The sequence below is a fragment of the Plodia interpunctella genome, chromosome 20, assembly GCF_027563975.2.
Source record: "Plodia interpunctella isolate USDA-ARS_2022_Savannah chromosome 20, ilPloInte3.2, whole genome shotgun sequence".
Classification (NCBI taxonomy): Eukaryota; Metazoa; Arthropoda; class Insecta; order Lepidoptera; family Pyralidae; genus Plodia; species Plodia interpunctella.
In genome coordinates this window covers 340,587-364,986 of record NC_071313.1, presented here as the reverse complement: position 1 = coordinate 364,986, position 24,400 = coordinate 340,587, and the positions used below count along the sequence as shown (strand labels likewise).

At 34.3% G+C, this 24,400-nt stretch overlaps 2 protein-coding genes across 21 annotated transcripts in view; one reads left to right on the top strand and one right to left on the bottom strand.

Moving 5' to 3' along the window:
* The window catches only part of rg (rugose), a 397,734-nt gene that overhangs the window by 270,380 nt on the left and 102,954 nt on the right, over positions 1 to 24,400 (bottom strand). The gene's annotated exons all lie outside the window — the stretch shown is intronic.
* LOC135309920 (uncharacterized) lies at positions 15,573 to 20,688 on the top strand. Its single transcript, XM_064436609.1, has 2 exons — positions 15,573 to 15,848; positions 15,940 to 20,688. Exon 2 carries the CDS (start codon positions 16,019 to 16,021, stop codon positions 17,141 to 17,143), a length of 1,125 nt encoding a protein of 374 aa, XP_064292679.1. The 5' UTR covers positions 15,573 to 15,848; positions 15,940 to 16,018; the 3' UTR covers positions 17,144 to 20,688.

The window sequence follows — 24,400 nt, the reverse complement described above, 5'->3', positions numbered from 1 at the left end:
TTGCCCCGACTATGTTCTTTCTTTATTGGGCTTTGTCCTGTAAGAATGTCAGTGTGACGAGGGTAGCCGACGTGTTCACTGCGATATTGCACGCAATCTCCTCGTTGTTACTGATTTCCTGGTATTTTGCTACAGTATGTGCAGTTATTTTTCTAACATTCATTGCAAAATTTTGTAATATGTCGTAGACTCAAGATCTCAATATTTTATTTGAAAGGTATCTCGTAATGTGTATGAATGTCATGAACATTATACGAAATTCTATGAGCGATTTCGCTTTGAGCGGAATTAACAGAGCGGATCTGAAATGGTTGATATTTTACATTTAACATAAACATTAATGGAAAACTTTGTAATAAATATCAATCGTTTATATTTATTATAAAGTTTTCCATTCCAAAGTTCATACATCCTATGTCCACCCACCCACAAACCCACCAGTTTAGTTGAAAAGCATGTAAAATTGACACAGGATGTGTGTCCGTGAACACTATCCGGAATATCGACTTGATATGCACGGGGAAGCAATTTTCACGAAGGCAAAATTTAATCTTTGACAACGAATACCAAACCGAACAACTACCAGTCAAAAGCAAAAACTAACTAAAACTCTGGACATGAAACCTCGGCGAATAAAATCCGTAAAAAAAAATGGCTATTGTGCAAACATTATATAATATTATATAGTAATTTCTCAAAAAGCTACAAATTAGTGGGGTTCGAAAGGACCACTGCTGAGAAGAAATGCCGAAAGAAACTCATTTGAACAGTGTTGGTCCCTATCATGCCAGATCGGCTTACCATTATTATTTCTTAATTTTTTTTTCGAATACTAAACTAAATACACACAATACAAAAACATGTTATGATTGTAATCGAGTGAAGACTGATGTCAGATATTACTCAAGTCGCCTGACAGGCATCTGACATGTTAACTTAATCGTACAGCAAAGTAGACAACGTAAATTGTAGAAGAGGGATATTTAATTTTACTCCATTTTATTAGTTCTATAACTTTCCCAATTTAAACTTTGGTACTGCTTATTAAATTTAAGAGATGCACGAAACTTTATCCACCATATTCAATGGCCCTCTGCCCATGTCAGCTCTGCAAGCCGACACGCAATCCAAACAAAGCCAGAACGCGTTTGTCCCCGGCACCGCGGCCGTTGTGTCGCGACAGAACTCATCTAACTTCCGCGGTCGAAACGTCCTCGGCAGATGCGCATAATTCGATGGAATTCGGATTGAGCTACCCGACTACGGTATACGCGAGTTGTCGATGTATTAGGCTCCCGTTTATAATTGAAACTATGAAAAATATGGGCATTTTGGTTCTAGTTTCTAGAAGACAATTGCATTCTTAGAATTACTTGTTAGAGTTTTTAAGACTTATTTCCTAATTTCCTCTTTTGATATGTGTATAGTAGCAAATAAGAATAAATTATATCATGTAAATTTGTAAAAACTTTATGCTCTTTTTAAAACTTGCATCAACACCTGTCTAATATTTACACTTTCCACATTCGTTCCACAGACCTATTTCGAATTGAGATTCCCTCTCCGTCTCTTGATTCTCTATTTGGTGTACAGCTTGCGCTGTCCATTACAACTGCCTTCACTCGGAAGAACCAGAAGTCCAGTCCTGCCTAGACTTATAAAAAATTCATGAACGTGTGTCAGTACCTATTAATAAGGCTGGAATTTGCGCTAACGCTAACGTTTACTTGATCTGCCATGACAATTAATGGGTTCTAATATTTTTATAAAGCTTTAATTTTTTTACTAATGGAGAATCGAAATCATTTCAGCGAAGTCAAGCGTTCAGGAGCCCATCAAATTACCACGACGGCGTAGTCGCAACTTTCACGCGGTTTAATTTGCGGCACCGAGCGCTAGCGCGTACCCGTTTAACTCCACTTTTAACTTGATCTGCTGAATGAACCGCATCGCCGCGGTTTCATTCCACTAAGTGAATTTTGGGTGCGGAATTTTTGCTCGAAGTTTTTAGTGCAGAATTTTTAAACTAATTATGCGACCTGATTTGCGTATCTACGGATTGTTTTAGTTTTTGTGTGGCGACAATATTTTCAAAGACAGTTTAAATAAAATCCACCTCTAAAATAACAAAAACAATTCCTCAAGAAACACTTCACAGAAGACGCTACAAATCAAATTGACAGAGGTGACGTTTCAATCTGGAAGCGTTCAAATTAATTCAGGATGCCAGGGGTGGCCAACCGGGCGGGACTAATAAGCAAGAGTCTACTCTAGCCACATTCTTCAATACGTTTTGAATACGGCCACTATTAAAATACGAATGGAAAAGGACAACGCATGACGATGATCATGTTCGGATAAGATTACATTCAATGTAATTGTAGTGCAAATGTGCAAAGTGGAACACCTTTCTCCACTTCGTTCATGTTCGACCTTTATCTTCAAGTAGAAAAGCGGATCAAAAACAGGCAGATAAGAAACAACCGGACAAAAAAAAGAAGAGAAAGTAATCCAGGATGCTTATTCATACTAATATTATAAACAGAAAAGATTTGTATTTTTCCTTGTTTGTAATGGATGAACTCAAACTACTAGGCCGATTTTGATGAAATTTGGCACAGAGATAGGCGAAACCTTCAGAAGTGACATAAGCTGCTTTTTATAATGATTTTGTAAAATCATCTCCCCGGCTTCGCTCGGGTAAAACCATTATAAAAAGAAGCTTATGTCACTCCTGAAGGTTTCGCCTAACTCTGCTAGCTAGTATAGAATATTACTAGAATTTCAGATGAGCAAAAAAATCGGCTTTATTTCCTAATTATCTCCAAGGAAATGTTTCAGTGAATTATGAAGCTAACAGTCTATACGAAGCATCTTTTTCGCTTAAGCAATTAATGAAATTGAGTTTGCCAAAGCCTACTCGTAAATCTGGCCTAATAGTTAGTTAATAGCTCAACCCACTAAAATCAAAATTTTTGACAAATTGATTGTTTGAATGTATATATTTTTGGGAAATAAAGAATACATCTGGATACAATTCTAGGTGTATTTTATTCACAGAGACCGCGTTCTCGGATCGAAAACAATTTCCGTCGGGACAGAGACAGACGTCGAATCCGTCAACGCTTGTACCACAAAATATTCAGGATATAGATGAGCTCTTTGTGTTTTCAGCTGGAAGAAGACAAGAAACAAAATAATGAAAACGACAAGACAAAACAAAACACCTCGCCTGGCTCCGCGAGATATATGTATCTACTTTAACACTAATTTTATGTAAAAATAGCAACATCAAACTTGAGTGCGCAAGCGACATTGAATCGTGTACCAAATGCTGCATGTGGATGAAAATGGAAGAGAAAGGAGAAGATTAATAATATCTAACATTCTCCATATTTTGAGCCAGCTATATTTGAACGGACGTAATGTCATCCTACGTTGTATTTATTGGTTCGGTTTCCTCCAGCGAACATTCCCCCCTCCATTTCCCGTAATGGAGCGGCCACCTTGTAAAACTACGTTTTTGTGCGAGTTTGTTTTGCAAAAAGTTTTAATGGACGAACGGAATGAAAGTAAACGAATGTATGCGTAAAAATTCTGTCGAAATAGAATTCAGCTGGCTGTCCAGATTTTACCGGAACACGTTCGTTTATTTTTCCTAGAATGTACCTTTGTGTATTTTATGAAGTACGACTTAGGATGCTCTAAATGTGCTTACTAATTTAAAAGTGGAAAATTGAAATTTTTCAAAATATAAATCATACGCATGTCAAGGTAAATGTATGGAAGGTTTAACAAGTGTGTGAAAAGTTTTATGATAATCGGATAAATAGCCGTGATAAATAACAAACTTATTTTAATAATGAAATTGTGGTTGATTTGGTCAAACATATTGGTTCTAATTGAATAACTGGCGTACACATAGACAATATTGCTCTAAGAAATGATGATAAATGTAAACGCTGTAGAGCATCGTTAATGATAAATGAAGTGACCCCGGCGGAATAGACAAGAAAGCATTTGGCAGTACAAGCAAACAGCGCCCTTGGCTATACCCTTTTACATTTATCATGATTAGCGAGTCGTATCTCAACAAATACAAGCAGTATGATAAGATATACATTAAGCTATATTGCTACGAGTAGTATTTACCCCTAGCGTCTTTTCTAGCATCTTCCATTGTATTTTATTTTTGGCCGTCTTTTAAGTAACCCTTCACGAATTTAATGTATTTATACACTCCATGACACCGATAAATATGACAAAGGGATAATATTTAAATTATGTGTTGAGTTAGGCCATCAACTACATGTGTGTAACGTTTCAGTTCCGTTGAGCGACTGAATCGCGAAGCAATGAAATAAATCACAAATGTGATTGTTTATACGAGTACTTGAAAGAGTATTTTACCTAAAAATACCTAAACAAATAAATCATCATATAATAATAAAAAAATAAATATATAAATAAAATAATAAAATTGAAGAAAGGCCAAATTTGTACATTGGATATTTTTTTAAATTCTTCATGTTAGTTTTGGAAATTTTTGTCTGTCTAAGGGGTGAAAAGCTGTAAATATGAAAGTTCTACACCGTTGAAGTTAGTGACTTGAAAATTTGGATTTTGGTTATTTACAACAAAGTAATGAATACGTCTTTCAGATTTTTCTGAAAATTAACCCTCAACCCCTTCATAAAAAGGGGGGTGAAAGATTGTATGGGACTTAATACTATTTTCAAGATAAAAAGCTGAAAATTGGCACACTTACTTTTTGTAGCAAATAACAGTAATAGTAAATACAAAAAATGTTTAATTTACGTTTGTGGTTAATAAAAAACCGGTACGTAAAACGTCATGGAAATTGGGATGGCGCGCGTTGCAGAAAGCGGGAGTGGAGTGGAGTAGGAGCGGGAAATAGGAAGGAGACACGTAGTGGGAAGCAGGACGGGACACATTGCAAAAAACATGATGGCACAATATGTAGGAAACGGTACGGGATATCTACTTTACATAACATAGCAGGAAGCGGGATTGGACAAGTTTTCGAGATGAGACACGCAGCGAGAAACAGAAAATTGAAGTTAAGATGATAAAAAATGCGAATTTGAATCATATATGTTTACCAGTATTACAGAGTACGCGATAAAAAAAATACTAAGATTTTGCTATGAAATTCACGCGGGCGAAGCCGCGGGCAAAAGCTAGTAAAAAATAAATTGATAATTTATATATTCACAATCGATAACGCGAACAATCGCTTGCTTTAATCTCAATTCCGAAAAGTTGTCCCGAACAGGGTCGTAAGTAACTCGAGGATGTAGCAGCGAGTATGTATTATATGTGACTTCTATTGTGAATTTCCCATAATGGAGCGAGTCGGGACGCGGGGCGCGGGTCCTGTCCAGCCCAGGCTAGCTAGGGTTGGTAAGACATCAAGCAGTCCATTAACTGATAGTTAGTTTAGTCAAGCAAGTTTAGCTGTCAAGTATATGTAATGATCCATCTTTGTATGTGAATTCTTTGAAATTGCATTCAATGCTTATATAAATCGAATTATATCGAGCTTGGGTTCGTTTGTTTCTTCTGATCAGCAATGTCCTGCAACGAATGTAGCAAAGGCAATATTTTAAAAAAATCTTTTTCTACGATTTCGCTCTTGTATGCTGGTGTGTATTGCTAAATTATTCAGGGATAATACAGAATTCATATCAAAGGAACAATAAGAAAGCTTATTAGCTAGCTTCGCTGACTGGTGGCGGTTGAATGGTATTAAATTGATTAGCATAATGAGCAGTAGCGACACCCCTACGTCCAGTGTGTTCACAGGACCCTATGGTCTCATAAGTCTCAGACGCCTTTTCATGCTAATTTAACTGACCCTGCGCTGGACACTTTTTGCACATTGTTTAAAATTCATGAAATTTTAATGTCCATTTTTCAGACATCGTAGACTGAAATTTCATTCAGAACACGTATCATATCTTACACACAGACGAGAGAAGAATAAGATACATATTACAAATGTGTTAATTATGAAGTTCAATAATACAACGAATAAAAAGAATGCTAAAATAGATATGTATACTAATCATTAACCATCGTAGGCGATGTGTTATATAATAGACTATGATCTTAATATGGATGTGGATTGTATTGTTATTGTACTCTCTCAAGAACAAATTCGCACTAATTAGATCAGTCAAAAGCACTCTCAATCTCAATCAATAAGGACGCATTCTCCATAATGACTACGCTCGTTTGAAGTCCAAAGCGTTTTGTCGATGTCGTGCTATCATTATTTTCCTTATTTCATTTCCGGAAACGTTTGATATCGATATCCTCGAGGGACAATACAAAATAAACAAATTGACTTTAAATGAAATTCCATTACTCTTCTCTTGGTGCATAATATTAATGCTTTTTCCCACGACTTCGTCCGCGAAATAATTCGTCCAAATAGTATGCAAATTTGTTTGGTGGAACACACAAATTTACTTTCACATTTATAATATTAGTTAGGATTAAAAGATTCGAGAGCTGCAATAGAACATTCACAATGTATATTCGTTTTATAAATTTAATTCGTAATTTATTTCGTATCAGAACACGTGTTTGGACATAAAATAAATGAAATCACTTTATAAAATAGAATAGATTCACACATCAATTTATCTTGTAATTCAACTGTAAAAGTGCCAAAAGTTATTAACAGTGACTTACTAAGTCCTACTTTACTTATATAATCCCATTCAAAACTTTCTATCCAATTCAAAGTAATTGCAGACTTATCAAACATTTTACCAATAATAGGTTTAAAAGTTATTATTTAAGGATTTACGGTCGAAAATTTCCATTGCCAAATTAAAAGAAAATGAGCTCCTTTATCAATATATTCGATATGACTGCAAAAGTCAATTAGGAGCAAATCAGGTTTATATTTTAAGATACATATTTTGAAAATCTTTTCGTGTATATGACTTATCCGCGACAGTTTCAATTCTGAGTTAATTTAAGAGTGCTTGCAGCATCTTTCTAAAAGCAAATCTTCCGTCAACTCTGCAGGACCTGATCCCGGGGCGCGGGGTGCGCGGGGAGGGATTCCAATGACTGGAAGGGACGGATCTACTCTAAACTCGGCTCGATGGCTTTTCAAACTTTTCCAATTTTCCAAAAAATGTGATAAGTTTAGCAATCCGCATGGTTTATTCTTAGAGTTTATTAAGCAGGAGATTTACGTTATTAATATAGATATGTATTATGTATGTACAAACTCAATAAACACAGGAACAACATATTGTATTTTTTACATTTTCTGTACTGCATTTTCTGTTCACTGTACACATTTACATTTTCTGTAGTTTCGATTTGGTTAGGTTTCAGTAAATTCTCAAGTGATACTATTAACTCTAAAACTTTATGAAAAGTGTATCAATACTATATTACTCAGTTGTATAGTCCTATCCAATATGTAACACAAAAGACGTAAGGAAAATCTATGATATTAGAAAGAGATTGAGTTCTCTCTACACCTCATGTGTTTGCATATCTACATTCTCCGAATTGAATTGGACTGTCATTCAAGACAAATTTAAGAAGGTACTTCTAGTCATTTAGCTGTTGGGGCGGCTGTATGTATACTTCAATAACATACCAGATATATTATTAAAATATCTTCTTAAACAAGGTCTCAAAGGAAATATCGAATGTCGTGCATATTTGGCCGATATCGAATATTCCCGACGCGCCCGTCCCCCCGGTGAGCCGTTTCGACGCAATTACAATACAACAAAAGAATATGCATTTTCCGACGTAACATGCACGTTCATTCGAATTCCGAGTATTTTATAGAAAAAGAGCACGCTTTTTAATTTGTCTTTTTCTGAAAATTTCATATAGTTTTTAACATATTATTTGAACGTGAAAATTAACTTGGAATGTTACGTCAAACCTAAAAAAAAACTGTAGTTACTTACTGGTTTTTAGGGTTTTGTAAAAAAGGAATAATGAAAAAAAAATCACAACGGATGATAATACACCAGGCTATCATAAGCTTCTAGAAGACGTGCGCACATTTGCATGACCATAATCATTACATTAGTCTTCCATATCGACAAGGAGCGGGAGATAAAAACGGAGACTGTCCTAAAGGCTTATCGGAATTGGCCGAATAGTCCCGGATCCCGCGCCTCCATTACAGGATTACTGGGATAATGGCCTTTAGTACGGGATGGTTTGTTCTAGTTGATACTCCCTGGAAATCTAAAAATCTTGCAAAAATTACACCATTCAGAGAGAGTGCGCGCGAAACATTCGACGAATGAGATTCTGGTAGATCCTGTAGTTTTTACTACATTGGGATATATTTTGATTAATGGTGGTCATAGCCTCAGTTTTATGTGTGGCATGTGTAAATGTCAACATCACATAAAGATAATTCAATGTAAATTCGACGCTAACATAGGTGTCTTAGCGTCCAATTTACAATGAAATTTACATAGTACAGGCAATTTGACATGCGGTCGACAGTATGTGCATGTAGATGTGCGGAACTAGCAAGTTGGAATTTCTAAGAAAAAACAGTTACTTTTTCCACAAACGGGCGCAGAGCGGAGCAAACTCCCGAAATCGCATCGAAACAACTATGCGCATTAAGATTTTCCACCGAGTCTGCTGCGCCGAGACACGATTCCTCCATTTTGTGGTGGATCACAATCATGTCTTTATTTCGGTTTCCACTCGCCTGATTGGACGGTAAATACGGTCTTCAGATTGGCTGGGCCATTATGTGGCGCATTATGGGTATATATTGTTGGGTCATGAGAGGCTCTCAGTGCTTTAGCATTCAGAGAACATGAGTTAAGTTTAAGAGTACACACTACAACATAAACAATTATGTAAAATGAAATGGACCTTTATGAAATGGAAGAGCCAAACTACTCTTAAAAGAAAGACTTTGTCTGACATCCGCTTAATTCTGTTTATACTGGAGTACTGGTTAAACTACTTTCAATACCCGTTTTATCGTCCTGTGGGACGATAAAACGGGCAATAAAATGGAAAAAATATACGAAGAAAGATGTTTCCCAATATGATTACAAGCAGATCCAGCGAAGCTGCACGTCACTGCAGTAATGCGATGGACCGCCACCGTATAATTGGCGAGCGCGGCCGCGTCTCGTCTGCGGAGAAAATTAAGGCCTTCTTGCGACTGGCAGACGTTCACTTGGCTTTATGTGGCTCTGGCTTACAGTTAATGGCTTCAGTAAGATAATTGAGGGTTACAAGTCTTATCTTGTGTATTACAAGTCTTATCGTGCTGATTTTTTTAAAAATTGTTAAACAGATATGCTAATATATACGCAGAGAGAAGAGCCGACTTCAAAAAAAAGCATAAAAAGCCTAACTAATCGAATCAATTTCTGGAAGCAAAATGGTTGGCTCTTTCTTTTTTTAGTATTACAGCTAAAATACTGGTATTACAGCTAAAATACTGGTATTACAGCTAAAATACTGGTATTACAGCTAAAATACTGGTATTACAGCTAAAATACTGGTATTACAGCTAAAATACTGGTATTACAGCTAAAATACTGGTATTACAGCTAAAATACTGGTATTACAGCTAAAATACTGGTATTACAGCTAAAATACTGGTATTACAGCTAAAATACTGGTATTACAGCTAAAATACTGGTATTACAGCAAAAATACTGGTATTACAGCTAAAATACTGGTATTACAGCTAAAATACTGGTATTACAGCTAAAATACTGGTATTACAGCTAAAATACTAGTATTACAGCTAAAATACTGGTATTACAGCTAAAATACTGGTATTACAGCTAAAATACTGGTATTACAGCAAAAATATATTTAGAATTAACTGATGTTAGCTTGCAAATATTCATACGTTATTCGTATCCCAAACATCAGGAACAAAAAGCAAATAATTACATAAGCATAAACTAAACTAACATTCATCCAATTATTTACCGCTGAGACTTAATAAGCATGTAGGTAAATAAATTGAATCATCGTGATTTTGTAACTTAATATTGAACGCACGTGAATTGTAACTAAATAAAATGCAGTGTATCACGCGGAAAGCACATCGAAATATTTGATATACCGCGTAGGCTGACACGACGCACTGAACAATATATAACTGTTGCTGTAATCATTCAATTTATATATGTATACCCTCATTCCGATCCACGAAGAAATCTGACTTAGACACTACGCTTTCGCCGTTTTACATGTTGTTCGGTATTTCTTCTCAGGAGTGGTCATTCCGAAATGCTAGTAGTTTGTAGCTTTTGAGAAGACAAGCAATTTTGTAATAGTATATATTTAACAGGAAAAAGTCTGGAAAAGTCTAACTTCTGATTAAATGTTTTGATTTCGACGTTATGTTCCTTAATGATAAATGCTTAGATATCTAATTCGCAATCTATATATCTATAACAGATTACCACAAGCACGTCTTAAAAGAGCATAAAAAGAGACACCAACTACTAGTGCTAATGTAAAATTTAATTACCCAATGGACATTTTTATTTTCTTATAAGTAAGGTCTAACTTCAGTTCCAGTATCTTAGCATTAGAGCCGGCGATTTGGGCGACAATTGTATTGGTGACAAAACACATAACAAAATACTGGTTCACACTGTGCAAACATTTGCTATCTCGACGAACACCCCGTGGTTTATTTTGTTTACACTATTCAATGGCAGATTTAGCACCCCACAAACATACCATCCATTCTAAACAGTGACAGACTCCAAAAACTGGGTGCCAGATAAGCTATCCTATCGATTTTATTTATTTCTCGCTACACCTGCAAGTTAAAACACTTGAGGTAGTTTGGGGTTTGTATGTGTTTATCAAATTTGACCTTGGTATACTCTGTCTACCCCGTAAGGGGCAAATATGGATAGGTACAGTATGTGAATATATTCGGTTGTCTGAGACATCGTCTTGTGGGTTAACTATATGGTGATATTGATGTTGCCCTATTTCACTTATGTATTAAGGTTAAATAAGTTTTTGAAAAAATATAAATACTGAACGGACAGAATGCCGGCCAAAGTCTAGAGAAAAAAAAACAAAACTTGAAACATTTTACAATCCTCTCGGGCCGATATCGGCACAATTAGGGAGGAAGACGTTCAAAAACAAACAGACGGATGTGACGAGCAATTACTTGCGCAAACGAGCTGAGGGCGAGCGCTTCATTAAAATGCTCCTCCGATCCGATCGCAAACACCGACGTTTGACACATGGAATAGACAAACGAAATAGAAAGCACATATATTGAACAAATATGCTGTGGCTCCGTCACCATGGCCTGGGTTGACAGCACATTTTGAACTAGCTCTAGCTTTCATAAGTACATAGAATGTTAGGACATATTATATCATGCGCACACTTTACGCGTAACGTAGAAAATGTTTGACGTTTTCTATTTGATCCTAAGGTTTGGTCTATTAAGTCCACGTATTTTTAACTTTTAATTCTGTGTAATAAAGTTACTATTTGTACATTTTAAACCTTGACTTGTCTAGTATAAGATTCATCTGTGATCAATAAAAAAAACAACGCGCAAACATTTTCGTTAAAAAACATTTATATCGGGCGATTTGTCCACCCGGATAGAATCCCTTTTAATTCGATGAGCATATCGCTAGGTTGGGTTTCTTTTGTATTTAAATCGGTGAATGGGTATCAATAAATACCATCTTGGGTTCTGAGAGATAGGTGTTAGGACGTGAAAAGGTACATGTTTATCGTTTTAACAAAAGGGTTTAAATGTATATTACGTTGTATTGGTTAAGTTGAGACCGATAATATAACTGATATATTAAATTGGGTATTTTTTCAAATATAACAATTTTGACATTTAGTTTATGTCAGATATTAAAAAGACTTATTAAACGAGCGTTTTTATCTTAAAATAATTACATTTGATAGCATATATTTATAAATAATATAATTCTGTGATATATTTTAATTTATCACAGAATTATAGAGACTGGCACAATTTCCCAACAAATGAATGGAGACCGAGGTCACACTCATTGCATCTATTAGGTACGAGAAAGCCACTGAATTTACCGATTCGATTGCTAAATTTGTGTGGAAGTAATACTTACATCTCTTCTGTGCTATGTTCCTGTATTTTGACGACATTTTCATAGAAGCGGTTGATTGACGGAATTCCGAGTGAGCCCAGTGAATGCATGGGAAATATCGACAGGCTTTCCATCAAACACGGCGCGAACATTAAGGCTTTTGTTGGATTTTGGAAAAGGCACATTCATATTTATCACTAACGTTGACTTTACCTACAATACTAAGTACAAGTAAAACTATTAATTTCCATGTAAAAAGAACTTCTGTCCACCTTGATGGAAGTAAAATCCAGTCAAACACATAGGAACTGGTGATAATTTAGCAGACATTCGTTTAAAACACAGTTAACTATTTTTGTTAAAAAGTTTGAGTTTGAGTTTTTGAGTTAAATTTTTTAGACAGTAAACTATACTATACGCTATAGACGAATGCATGCAAAAAAATAATTTTTTGCACAAACATGATCTTTGCATAATCCCAGATGCCTTGATATGTGTCACGAACTGGCCGCGATATACGGATGCGATTTTTTCAATCATAAAAAAAATTATTTCTATCACCTAAAACATGCAAATCGCATTGAAGAAATCGGGAAAATATTTTTTTACCTTCAAATATATTTGGGATAGAAAAAGAAAATGAATTACATTTAGCTACACAAGGAAATAGTTTAATATTTAAGGTTTATATTGTAAATTCCTATATCTGGCGTTCACGTCCAAAAATATAATTTTCATCTCTGAACTCCTTCATAAGTAAGAGACAAGCCGAAAAGACCAAAATTTGTAACGTTGTTAGACGAAACTGAACCATAATTTTGTTACGCACTTTTTTCCGGTTCTGAAATTATTTTATGTTAGCATAATCCAATTACGGTGTCATTCCTGGTAAACGTAAAATACTGTCGACGTGAAAAATAACACGAAAAAATACACGATGAAAAATTGTATTGAATATATGACGTAAAATTATCCTGAGACTTGTAATTTTTTCGCAGAAAATAAATACTTATGACCATTTGTTTTTTTTAATATTTGGTCAATGCAACCAACTTAAATTCCTAAACGCCAATTTTACAAAAATGTAATTTTTGCATTAAGCTTTTATTGTCCTCACAGAGATCTTGTTGCATTCGACACAAGCGGAAGTAGGTTTTATTTATCTTGCAAAATTTTAATACAGACAAACAAACAGGTGAAACTAAATAAAAGCTTGTAAAAACGAAGCACGGTGAATGTTAATTAGGGCTCCTTCTGTTCAACGTTTGAAAAATACGCGGCAGGTAGCATTAATAATGAAATATTCATGCGGAAACAATCTGCTGATGTCGGACCGAAACGGACAGCTCGATAACCCAAATTTATAACAATCAAAAATCACCTCTAACATCATAGCATTAGAAGGCTGTACGACCGCAAAAGCAATTCCAGAACTGTACAAATAGGGGTGGCCCATATCAACGCTACACGGCCTCCATAACAATAAGCATAATCTAAATGGCCAGGATTTGTTCGACATGTGAGCTCACGACTATATATAAGGCGGTTCACCTTCCCTGCTATGCTGATTGCCTGGTGTACGGGTTGGGAATAGGGCGTGGTAAAACGTCACGGATGTTAAAATAAGTTTAAAATAAATTAAGAAATCACACATCCAAATTTATAAAATACTAAATTCAAAATTCGTTATTTTGGTGAGCAGGTCAATCGTGTAGGTACAACTGCTGCTGGTACACTAAAATAGTGTAGGAAGCAAGCAGACCTATTCTTCGTTATCTTCACATACTCACATGTACCAGGATACAAGAAGCGTGGTAAAGTACACTTGTAGCAGAGGGCTGGGATCGAGCGTTGGGGCCAATTAGAGCTTAACCTTCGCCAAGTGCCCTCACCGTTCTTAAGCCCCCAATGGCCGACTTATACAACTATGACCGTTCTTTCTGAGAAAGGATTAATTAAAATCGTAGTGATTAGTTCGTTTATTAGTCTCAATCGTTTTAAGATTCAATTTATTATGACTATATTTGAAAGTAACTCAATATAACCTATCTAGAAGCTTAATTTAAATTAAATTAAATATATCAAATGTACTTATTTAGTGTAAATTTTATAAATTTATACTAATTTAATGAATAAAGCTCAGGATTCTTATTGTTCAACTCTTTTATTAATTTAATTAAACTCGAAAAATGGCTGGAACTAACAATGAAAATTGTTTTGCATGTGCGGCAAGATTAATCAAAGCTAGTACAAAGATTCTACGGTTACCAATACGTTAACTTACTTACATTAAGGATGCAAATAAAGAATTGAGAATTAACCAATATATTTGTAATTTTCATGCTTTCAGTTTTATTAAGATAAAGCACAGGTACACCTACTATTGTAAGTGTATTGTGCTTTAAAAATAGTTGAAAATTAATCTCTCTGAGGAAAAATAAATTGCATGGATGCACATTAAAATTGATTTTAACGAGAAAACAGATTTCAAAATACTCACGAGAGTCAAGTAGGTCCCATTTAATAGACTAGTCCAGTGGAGTTGAAAAGTGATAGTGTGCTTGAGGTAACTGCTTTAAGGGCGCTTGTCAGAGGTTAAGCTAATTGGCCCTAGAGCTCGATTCCGGCCCTCTGTCTTGAGAGCTCTCAGCGTCTTCTGTTGGCCCGGTACAAGCTGACACTTGTTTCACCTTGGCTTGGCGATTTTGTCCGATAAACCACAACACCACTTTTTAAGAAATTTCTATTTGTGACTAAACGAAGACGGTAGTCGCAGCTTAGTGCCAGAACACAACTTTACCATAATTAAAATCCTATCAATCAATATCTTCGACTTATAAAAATCTGAAAGTAATTCATATGAATTGTAAAACTGTGAAAAGCAACTTGTTTACCGGGGCAGGTGCTGAAACTGCCTCACAGCTGATCCTGTCGCCATAAAAGTTTACCTTTCATGGTACAAATAGAATTGCTATTTTCCCACGGAGCCCTAAAACCGCATTGGGGCTGAATTAATTTGCCGGTCGAGGACCGTCAAAGGCGCTTGCATTTCATTTAATATCAAACAAGACGCTTCGTTATTGCCTCTTTGTTATGCAAAAGACAAGCAGGTCTAATAGAACTACTCTCTGTTTTATTATAGCACTATTTTGACCTACTTCTGCCGGTTGAAATGTGAACAACTAGTCAAACAACAGCGGGTTTTCAATTTCTTGGAATAAAAATGATACTGTTCCAAAGGCAGATTTGTGACCGTTTGACTAGAAACAGCTTCGTGGCACAAACGCGAGACAACAATATACAAACAATATTATCGCGCGTAAATTGAAACATTTCAATGACAGAGCTGTCTTTAAAATTTTTCAAATTTTAACACAGACGAAGAGCTGCTTTAAGAGCTGATTTTTTGTACTATCCCACCTTAAAATAATTAATATGTATGTAAAGAAATAAGATTATTATTTCTTCATTTTGAATTTGCCGCGCTTTGCGTTGTCGACAAAGCAGCATGGTAAAGTTGGTAAAACAGTTCTGTTATTTAAATTTGCCGCGTTCAGTCACGTCAATGTCAAGTCGATAGACGTCAGACAGAATAATTTCAAAATATAGGAGGTGGTAAAATAATTTGTTGATGATTGTATTGTGAAATAAATTGGTGGATATAATTTTGATAAAAAGTGTAAGAAATAAACTTTATTGTCGTTTCTTTGTTTACAGGTATGTACCTTTATATTTTAAAATGTTAGTTTAAGTCGATAGTAAGAAATAGTGAATGTTAGTTAATACAAAATAAAAACTTTGTTTACAGCAACACAAGAGTTTATTTCCAACACTCCTGAAGAATTAAGATAAGATCTTATAAAACGACAATCTTGTTTTAATGAAAAATGGAGAAACTTCAATTTAAATTTACATTATTGCCCGGAAGTGATGGAAAGTCAAATGTGTATTCTATAACCTCAATAACCACTAAGGACAACAAAGTGTATGCAATACCTGAGGAGTTTCAGGCGGTTGGCCATCACAAAGAAATCATTAAAACCTCTGCATATAATAAAGTGAAGAATAGCTTAAAAAAAAGGTTCCAAACAAGAAGAGTCTGGATAACAATGACACAAGAATTGGCTGGAATTTATTTAGATGAAGACGGAAACGTGCAATTTGGAGATCAATTTTTAGAAGAAATAATAGAAGAAGAAGTGGCGCAGAAGAACGAGTCAGGTACACTAGAAAAATTATTTGAAAAGTTTATAGAAACCACGCAAGCAAATAGGCAGCAAAGTTTAAAATCAATTGCAGAAAAATTTGTATTAGAAAAATTTACTAGTAAAAATGCCAACGCAAATCTGTGGATTGACATTTTTGAAAAAGAATGTTTGCGATGTGAGGTAACATCGGATGAAAAAAAAATTGAAATACTCAGATTGTTTTTGGATAAGACCTGCGCTGACTGGTATAGTTCTATGATTATGAAATTGTCATTCAAATCTGAATGGTCTATATGGAAAAGCAAATTTTGTGAGACATTCGCCAATAAGGGATGGAACCCAGTCACTTACGCACTGTTTTTTAAATACAAAGATGGTTCTTTACTAGAATACGCTATAAAAAAGGAAAAACTTCTGCTGGAGATGAGACCATCAATTGATACAGGTACTTTGACAGATCTTATTGCAGCGGGATTACCAGAATTCATTTTAAACAAAATAGACCGAGAAATTCTAAAAGATACAATGGATTTATTTAATGAGCTGAATAAGCATGAACACTCGATGAATAAAAGAAATTTTGTGGCCAAGAGAAATTATGGAAATCAGAAGTCTTATGTTAAAACCGAAACAAAAATTCCATGCAAAATATGTGAAAAATTAAATAAGGGCTCGCGTTATCATTCTGAAAATTTATGCTGGTTTAAAGAAAAAGAAGAGGAAAAAATTAAGAAAAATTCCATTAGGCATGTCAATAATTCAGTAATTGAAGCAGAATTAAACGAGGCTGATCAAAAAAACTAATAGTAACACCATTGATAACTGTCAAACTAATTATAAATGATAAATTACAAATAAACGGAGTCTATGACTCAGGCTCTAATGTCTCTTTGATAAATTCAAAATTATTGAAGTTAAAAAAGAACGAGAACAATACTTATACAAATGAAGCAAATTTAATAACAATTAATGGTGTTCAAAAGACAAGTGGTTTGACAAGCTTAAAAGTAAAGATTTTTGGATTAGAAAAACAAGTTGATGTGTACATTATTGATGGAAAAAATTTTAAGTATGACTTTTTAATTGGATTAGATTTAATAAAAATATTTAAACTTATTCAAACTGAAGACTTAGAAATTATACAGAAAAGGTATCCAAATAATGATAAAGTCGATAAAGTAGAAGAATTTAGTACAACTTTTAATTACACATCAGGAAAAGAAAAAGAAAACAGTAGTATCTTAAAAAAATACGAAATAAATTTCAATGAACATGTAAATGAAGAAGACTTTGAAATGAAAATAAATCATTTAGATGAAGATAAAAAGGAAAATATAAATAAGTTGATAAATGAATACAAATCTGTCTTTGCAAAAGATAAATACGATGTTGGTACTGTTAATGGGTATGAAGCGAGAATAGACTTATCAGTGGAAAAATACTGCAGTAAAAGGCCTTATAAATGCACTATGGAAGATAAAAAAGAAATAGAACATCAAATAGCAAAATTATTAGATAACAAGCTAATAGAAGAATCTTACAGTCCTTTTGCAGCACCCGTAACACTAGCATTTAAAAAAGAGGATAACAAGAAATCAAGATTATGTATAGACTTCAGGGATCTGAACAAAATTGTGGTACCTCAAGCTCAACCTTTCCCTTTAATTGAAGACTTAGTAATTAAGACTAGAAACTGTACTTTTTTTTCAACCTTAGATATAAATTCTGCGTTCTGGTCTATTCCCTTGCGGATAGAAGACAGAAAGAAGACAGGATTCGTAACTCAAGAAGGTCATTTTCAGTGGACCTGCTTACCCTTTGGTTTAAAAACATCCCCAGCAATTTTCCAAAGAATTTTAAGTAATATTCTAAGAAAATACAATCTTTCAGAATTTGCTGCTAATTTTATAGACGATATTTTGGTTTTTTCAAGGAGTTTTGATGAACACATTAATCATTTGACGCAATTACTGGACGCTATAAAAAAAGAAGGATTTAGACTAAAATTCACAAAATGCACATTTGCGTCAAACTCGGTTAAATATCTCGGTCATATAATTCAAAATAATTCAGTTCAGCCAGTCAAAGACAATGTCATTTCCATTAAGAATTTTCCTATTCCCAAAACTCAAAAGCATATAAGACAGTTTCTTGGGAAAATTAATTTTTACCACGAATACATACCGAGGAGCGCTATAATATTAGATCCTTTGCACAATTTATTAAGAAAAAATCAGAAGTTTGTTTGGTCTGATGAATGTCAAAAATCGTTTGATATGGTAAAAAATCTATTATGCTCTCAACCGATTCTAGAAATATTTGACAAAAATTTGCCTATCAATATTTACACTGATGCTTCTATAGAAGGCGTAGGCGCTATTTTAAAACAGGTACAACTAGATGGAAAAGAAAAACCAGTAGCTTATTTCTCAAAAAAACTAAACGAAGCCCAGAAGAAAAAGAAAGCTATATATTTAGAATGTTTAGCTATAAGAGAAGCTGTTAGATACTGGCAATATTGGTTATTGGGTAGGTCATTTACAGTGTACTCAGACCACAAACCTTTAGAAAATATGAATTTAAAATCAAGAACTGATGAGGAACTGGGAGATTTGACATATTATTTGTCGCAATACGAATTTAAAATAAAATACGCTCCTGGGAAAAATAATCTCGAGGCGGACTGCTTAAGCCGAAACCCAGTATTGGAGATAAATGAAAATACAGATGAGCAATTAAAAGTAGTGAATTTGATAAATTTGGAAGATATTATAGAAGATCAAGAAAGTAATACAGAAATACAAAAGAATAAAAATAAATTAATAAAAAAGGAAAATCTATACTACAAAAAAGTTGGAAACAAGGAAAAGATAATTTTATCAGAAAGATTCAGTTTAAAACTTCTTAAAAATGTCCACGAAAGCTTATGTCATATTGGTGTCGGACAAATGCAGAAAATGGTTGGTCCTCTCTTTTCTACAAATGAAATGTCAGCAAACATCAGAAAGATTTGTAGGAACTGTACGACTTGTATAAAAAATAAATCAAGAGGACATGGCAAATTTGGACACTTGTCTCATCTAGGACCAGCCACAAGACCTTTTGAGATAATTTCTATAGACACAATAGGAGGTTTCGGAGGCTCAAGATCTACAAAAAAATATCTTCATTTGTTAGTAGATCATTTTACCAGGTACGCGTTTATTCTTACTTCGAAGACTCAAACTGCAAATGATTTCATAAAGCTTGTCAAGAATATATCGGAAACAGAGGTCATAGGTATGATTCTCACAGACCAATACCCAGGTATAAATTCTTATGAATTCAAAAAGTTTTTGGATGACAAACAGATACCAATAGTATTTACAGCAGTAAATGCACCATTCTCTAATGGTCTTAATGAAAGACTAAACCAAACATTAGTGAATAAAATTAGATGTCGAATCAATGAAAGTGAGAAAAAGCAGGCTTGGACATCCATAGCTCAAGAATGTGTAAGCATATACAATAAAACTGATCACTCAGTTACTGGATTTTCACCATCTTATCTGTTGTATGGTACAAATGTATCAATTCTACCAGAACAACTCAAGCAAGAAGTATCACATAATGATTGGATAAGGGATAAAAATATTGCATTTGCAAATACTATAAAATCACATGAATACAATAAAAGATTATTTGACAAAAAACGAAAACCTTGGATATTTAATGTTGGAGATATGGTCTTTGTGGAAAATGGGAATAAATTAAACAGGAAAAAACTAGATGAATTGAAAATTGGGCCATATAAGATAATTGAAAAAATTTCTAACTCAATTTATAGAGTAGATACAGGTCACAAGAAAATAGAATCAAATCTTTTCCACATAACAAAGCTTATTCCTGTCCCAGGTAAAGAGGAGTTACTACAAGAATAAGAAGAGTGATATCATATGATAGAAATTTCGAGAAGAAATTTCCTCCGAGGGGGGGAGATGTAAAGAAATAAGATTATTATTTCTTCATTTTGAATTTGCCGCGCTTTGCGTTGTCGACAAAGCAGCATGGTAAAGTTGGTAAAACAGTTCTGTTATTTAAATTTGCCGCGTTCAGTCACGTCAATGTCAAGTCGATAGACGTCAGACAGAATAATTTCAAAATATAGGAGGTGGTAAAATAATTTGTTGATGATTGTATTGTGAAATAAATTGGTGGATATAATTTTGATAAAAAGTGTAAGAAATAAACTTTATTGTCGTTTCTTTGTTTACAGGTATGTACCTTTATATTTTAAAATGTTAGTTTAAGTCGATAGTAAGAAATAGTGAATGTTAGTTAATACAAAATAAAAACTTTGTTTACAGCAACACAAGAGTTTATTTCCAACACTCCTGAAGAATTAAGATAAGATCTTATATGTATTGTCCGGCTGCACCCAGGTCTGACCGACTAACCTTGGTTAGAAGTGCAGCTAGCACTTTCAGGTTTAGTCGTAACACATACATTGAAAATCAAATAATTTTGTAAAATCAATCACTCTTCGGGTTTCGTGTGTCCGCCCATATGCAACCGTATATCTCAATAACTTTTTTAATCTATATTTAGTTTGAATGTAGATTTATATTAGGAGCCGTGCAAATGCAAAACACAAGAAAACCATACTCCATGGATGGATTGATTAAATTTTATAATTTATCAAAGTGATAGATAAAGCTTCCATATAAGTAGTTGCATAAAAAATATGAACATGTGTTCGTTCCGCGTGTGAAAACTTCACGGTTAAAGGGGCGAGCTTAAGCAACCGAGCTTTTGATGAGAAACCTAACCGACCTACTAATGAGTTTCTTTAGTCTTAGCGAATACTATTTGTGGAGGGTGAAATATTAAACGAAATAGTGATGACACAAAGATTATTTATTATGTCTGCTGTTTAGACTAATAATTTTAGCTTATTTTTTTGATGAAATAAAACTTAAACATACCTTGTTAATCTGGCAAAGAAATATACAATTTCATTTTACACAATCAACATCATCAGCTATTTTAACTGCTGGGTCACCTTCGATATAGAACGATAACAGGCAAACAAACTGTTTTAAAATTGTGTTCTTGAAATAGACATTTATTGCTAAACTCTTATTCTGTATTTGATTTTCTTTGTTGCCGTATATTTGCAATATTATTAGCCCGACGTAATATTTCTAAGAAAATACGTTTGACAAATAATACTTGCAAATTATAATTTAACATAATAACTATGTATTCGGTTTAGAAACATGTTCTTCAGAATTAAACAGATTCCTTTAAGAATTAGGATGAGTTGCACTTTGACTCTGTACCATGTAAATGTACCACGGTAGAGCACGGGGTATTGATAGGTATACATACTTTTCAACTAATTTTGAAAATAATGAAATTAATAAAATCACACTTGACTCCATAATTTTTTCATCTCATTATTATTTAAAAACAATACGGGGTTCTATTTCAGACGTGAGGAAGGATTAATGCGGGACACGGACGTCTGGGTGGACGACAATCAGAAACGTGACATTATTTGGATCAAATTCAATGATACACCACTTGGATTACATTTCGACGTGTGGGTTGATCTTAAATTGGCGGAGCTCTGTTATTTTTAAGAATTAGCATCATGCTAAGATTAACACCAAACATAAAATTGGCAGACACCTACATTAAATAACATACAATACATTTTTAAAATACAAGCATTTTTAACATCTACCTACGTTTTTAAGCTAGACTTTGTATGATTAAGAATCAACAACCAGGTCATCAAAAAGCTGCAGGTAATATTGCGAAATTCATTTAGCATCGTGCTCGAAAACTCATTAGGAGAAACGGGATGTTAATCTCTTTCCATAAATGAATTCCTGGTAGATTTCAGCAACAGAAACCGGCGCTACGGAGGCGAGGGAGCTCCCCTTCCATTTATCGATCGCGAAAAATGCACTGTTTCTTATCTCCGGATATAGCACACGGATGCATATTCCATTAGATGACAACGAGCGAAAATGTTTTATTTGTGTATTTTGAAAAAGAAAATCACAAAGTAATTCAAATTGAACTGTATACTTTATAACTTTTGTTTCATTTGAATATTTATGATTGAAATGTGTGAAATGAAATAATGAACGTTCCAAAGAAAAGCTAGGAAAGTAATAATAGGAAAACTTTCAGACCTTCCGAGTGATGCTATATTCCGGGGTTAATCATGCGTTGACACTGACATATTGACAGAGAAGGAATCTGTACTAGATACCCTAAAATGTCTAGAGGCTTTCGGATATCCTGCTGAAATGCCTGGGTTGACGTGATTAATTTTGGACATCAATCGTTCCGGCCTGATTGAGATGAGTCAATTAATATTACTGTATCTAATAATATATTATCTATGCAGTTCGACCTATATCTGAGTAAATTTGTATGAAAATCATGTATCTAATATTTATCTAAATCTGGCCTGTTCCTATTTTATGAATAGAAACATGATGATTTTATTGTAATGTTAAATAGTGGTATATGCGCGTGAGTTTTAGCGTCTGCATGCACCCATTACACCATTAACGGTGCTAATTAAATCGCATTGATACTAACATATAGTGACCGCTTTCCATTAGACTAGATGACTGTTTATCTACTTCGTATAAAATACTCCATGTACTCAAATTGAGATAAAAACAAATGCCTGAATGGCAGATAAAACTGTTCAACGGCCTTTTGACTTTGCAGATTAGGCAGTTAGTGTCTGAAGCACTTGGAAACTTACAATAAACTGTCAGAATTAAGAATTCCATCTACAAAAGAGCCGTTCAATTAAGTTAATACTAATTAAATCCCCGATCTTTTATTGAGATAACTAACAAAAAGAGAGAGGAGCGTTACTTTTAAACTTCCAATCCAATTAATTACGCTAATTCAGTTCGGATAAGCGGCCATCTGAGCCCCTTTACAATAACTTATGCATAATTCGCTCTTCCTTTTGACTGAAAAGTATTTCCTATCTCAAAAAGAAACGATCAAATCGGAGTATAATCTTTTACTGAAGGTTAGTTGGGAAGTCAGTTGAATTTTTTTTTTATTTTCTAACAAATGACTAGAAATCGAAATGAAAAGAGTGGAATTAAAAGGGAAAAGCCTTTACCTAGCAGTAGGTTTTATTTCGATTTGTTGAACTTTGTCCCTAACAAGCATATTGAATTTTCTTTTATACCAAAAGTTGAGGTACCAGTTTTATAATACTTCTACAGGTTCGAGCACGGAAAGTGGTAAACAAAGAGCTCAAACCACCATATGTTATCAACAAATCCAAAACACAGGTTATTAAATTCTCTAATAACGATGCGGCGTCAAAGTCGGCGGAACATTATTTTGCCACAATTACTATATTATATATGTGGGAATAAATACATCATAGACTTTTACAAAGAAAACCTGAACTGTAAACTTGAGTAATAGAAAGTTAAAAGAAATCTATAAATTATAAAAAAGCCGATTTTATGTCTCCGTTTGTTATGGTTACAATAAGGATGAGACATGACCCATACGAATCTAACGCGGATTACTCTCACACATAATTAGTACGATTATTAAAATTTTAACACATTTAAAATTAAAACACACATTATTCTCACACATGATTATGTGTGAGAATAATGTGTGTTTCAGTGTGGTGCGTATACCGTACTGATTAGTACGGTATACGCACCACACTGAATATTCCCACACATAATCAGAATTTCGCTTATCCGTGAAATCAACATATAATTTTAGAGGTCTGCGGGAGCAATTTAATTTTAATTTAAAACGTGACACCTTTTCTGCGCACATGATCAGATACCAGGACATTAGAAAGGGCTGGGAGCTTTCGAGCCGTGAATTACGCAGAACGAACGCCGCCCCTCATCAAAAACCCACATCAGCGGCATAAAGGCCGAATAATCGGTAGTACCCGTAGTGTTCGCGGTTAGCAATATGGAGGTTTAGTTTGTCTTGTACGCAATTAATTAATAAAACTTTACTGATTATGTGGGACATCGATAAAATTAACGAAACTAT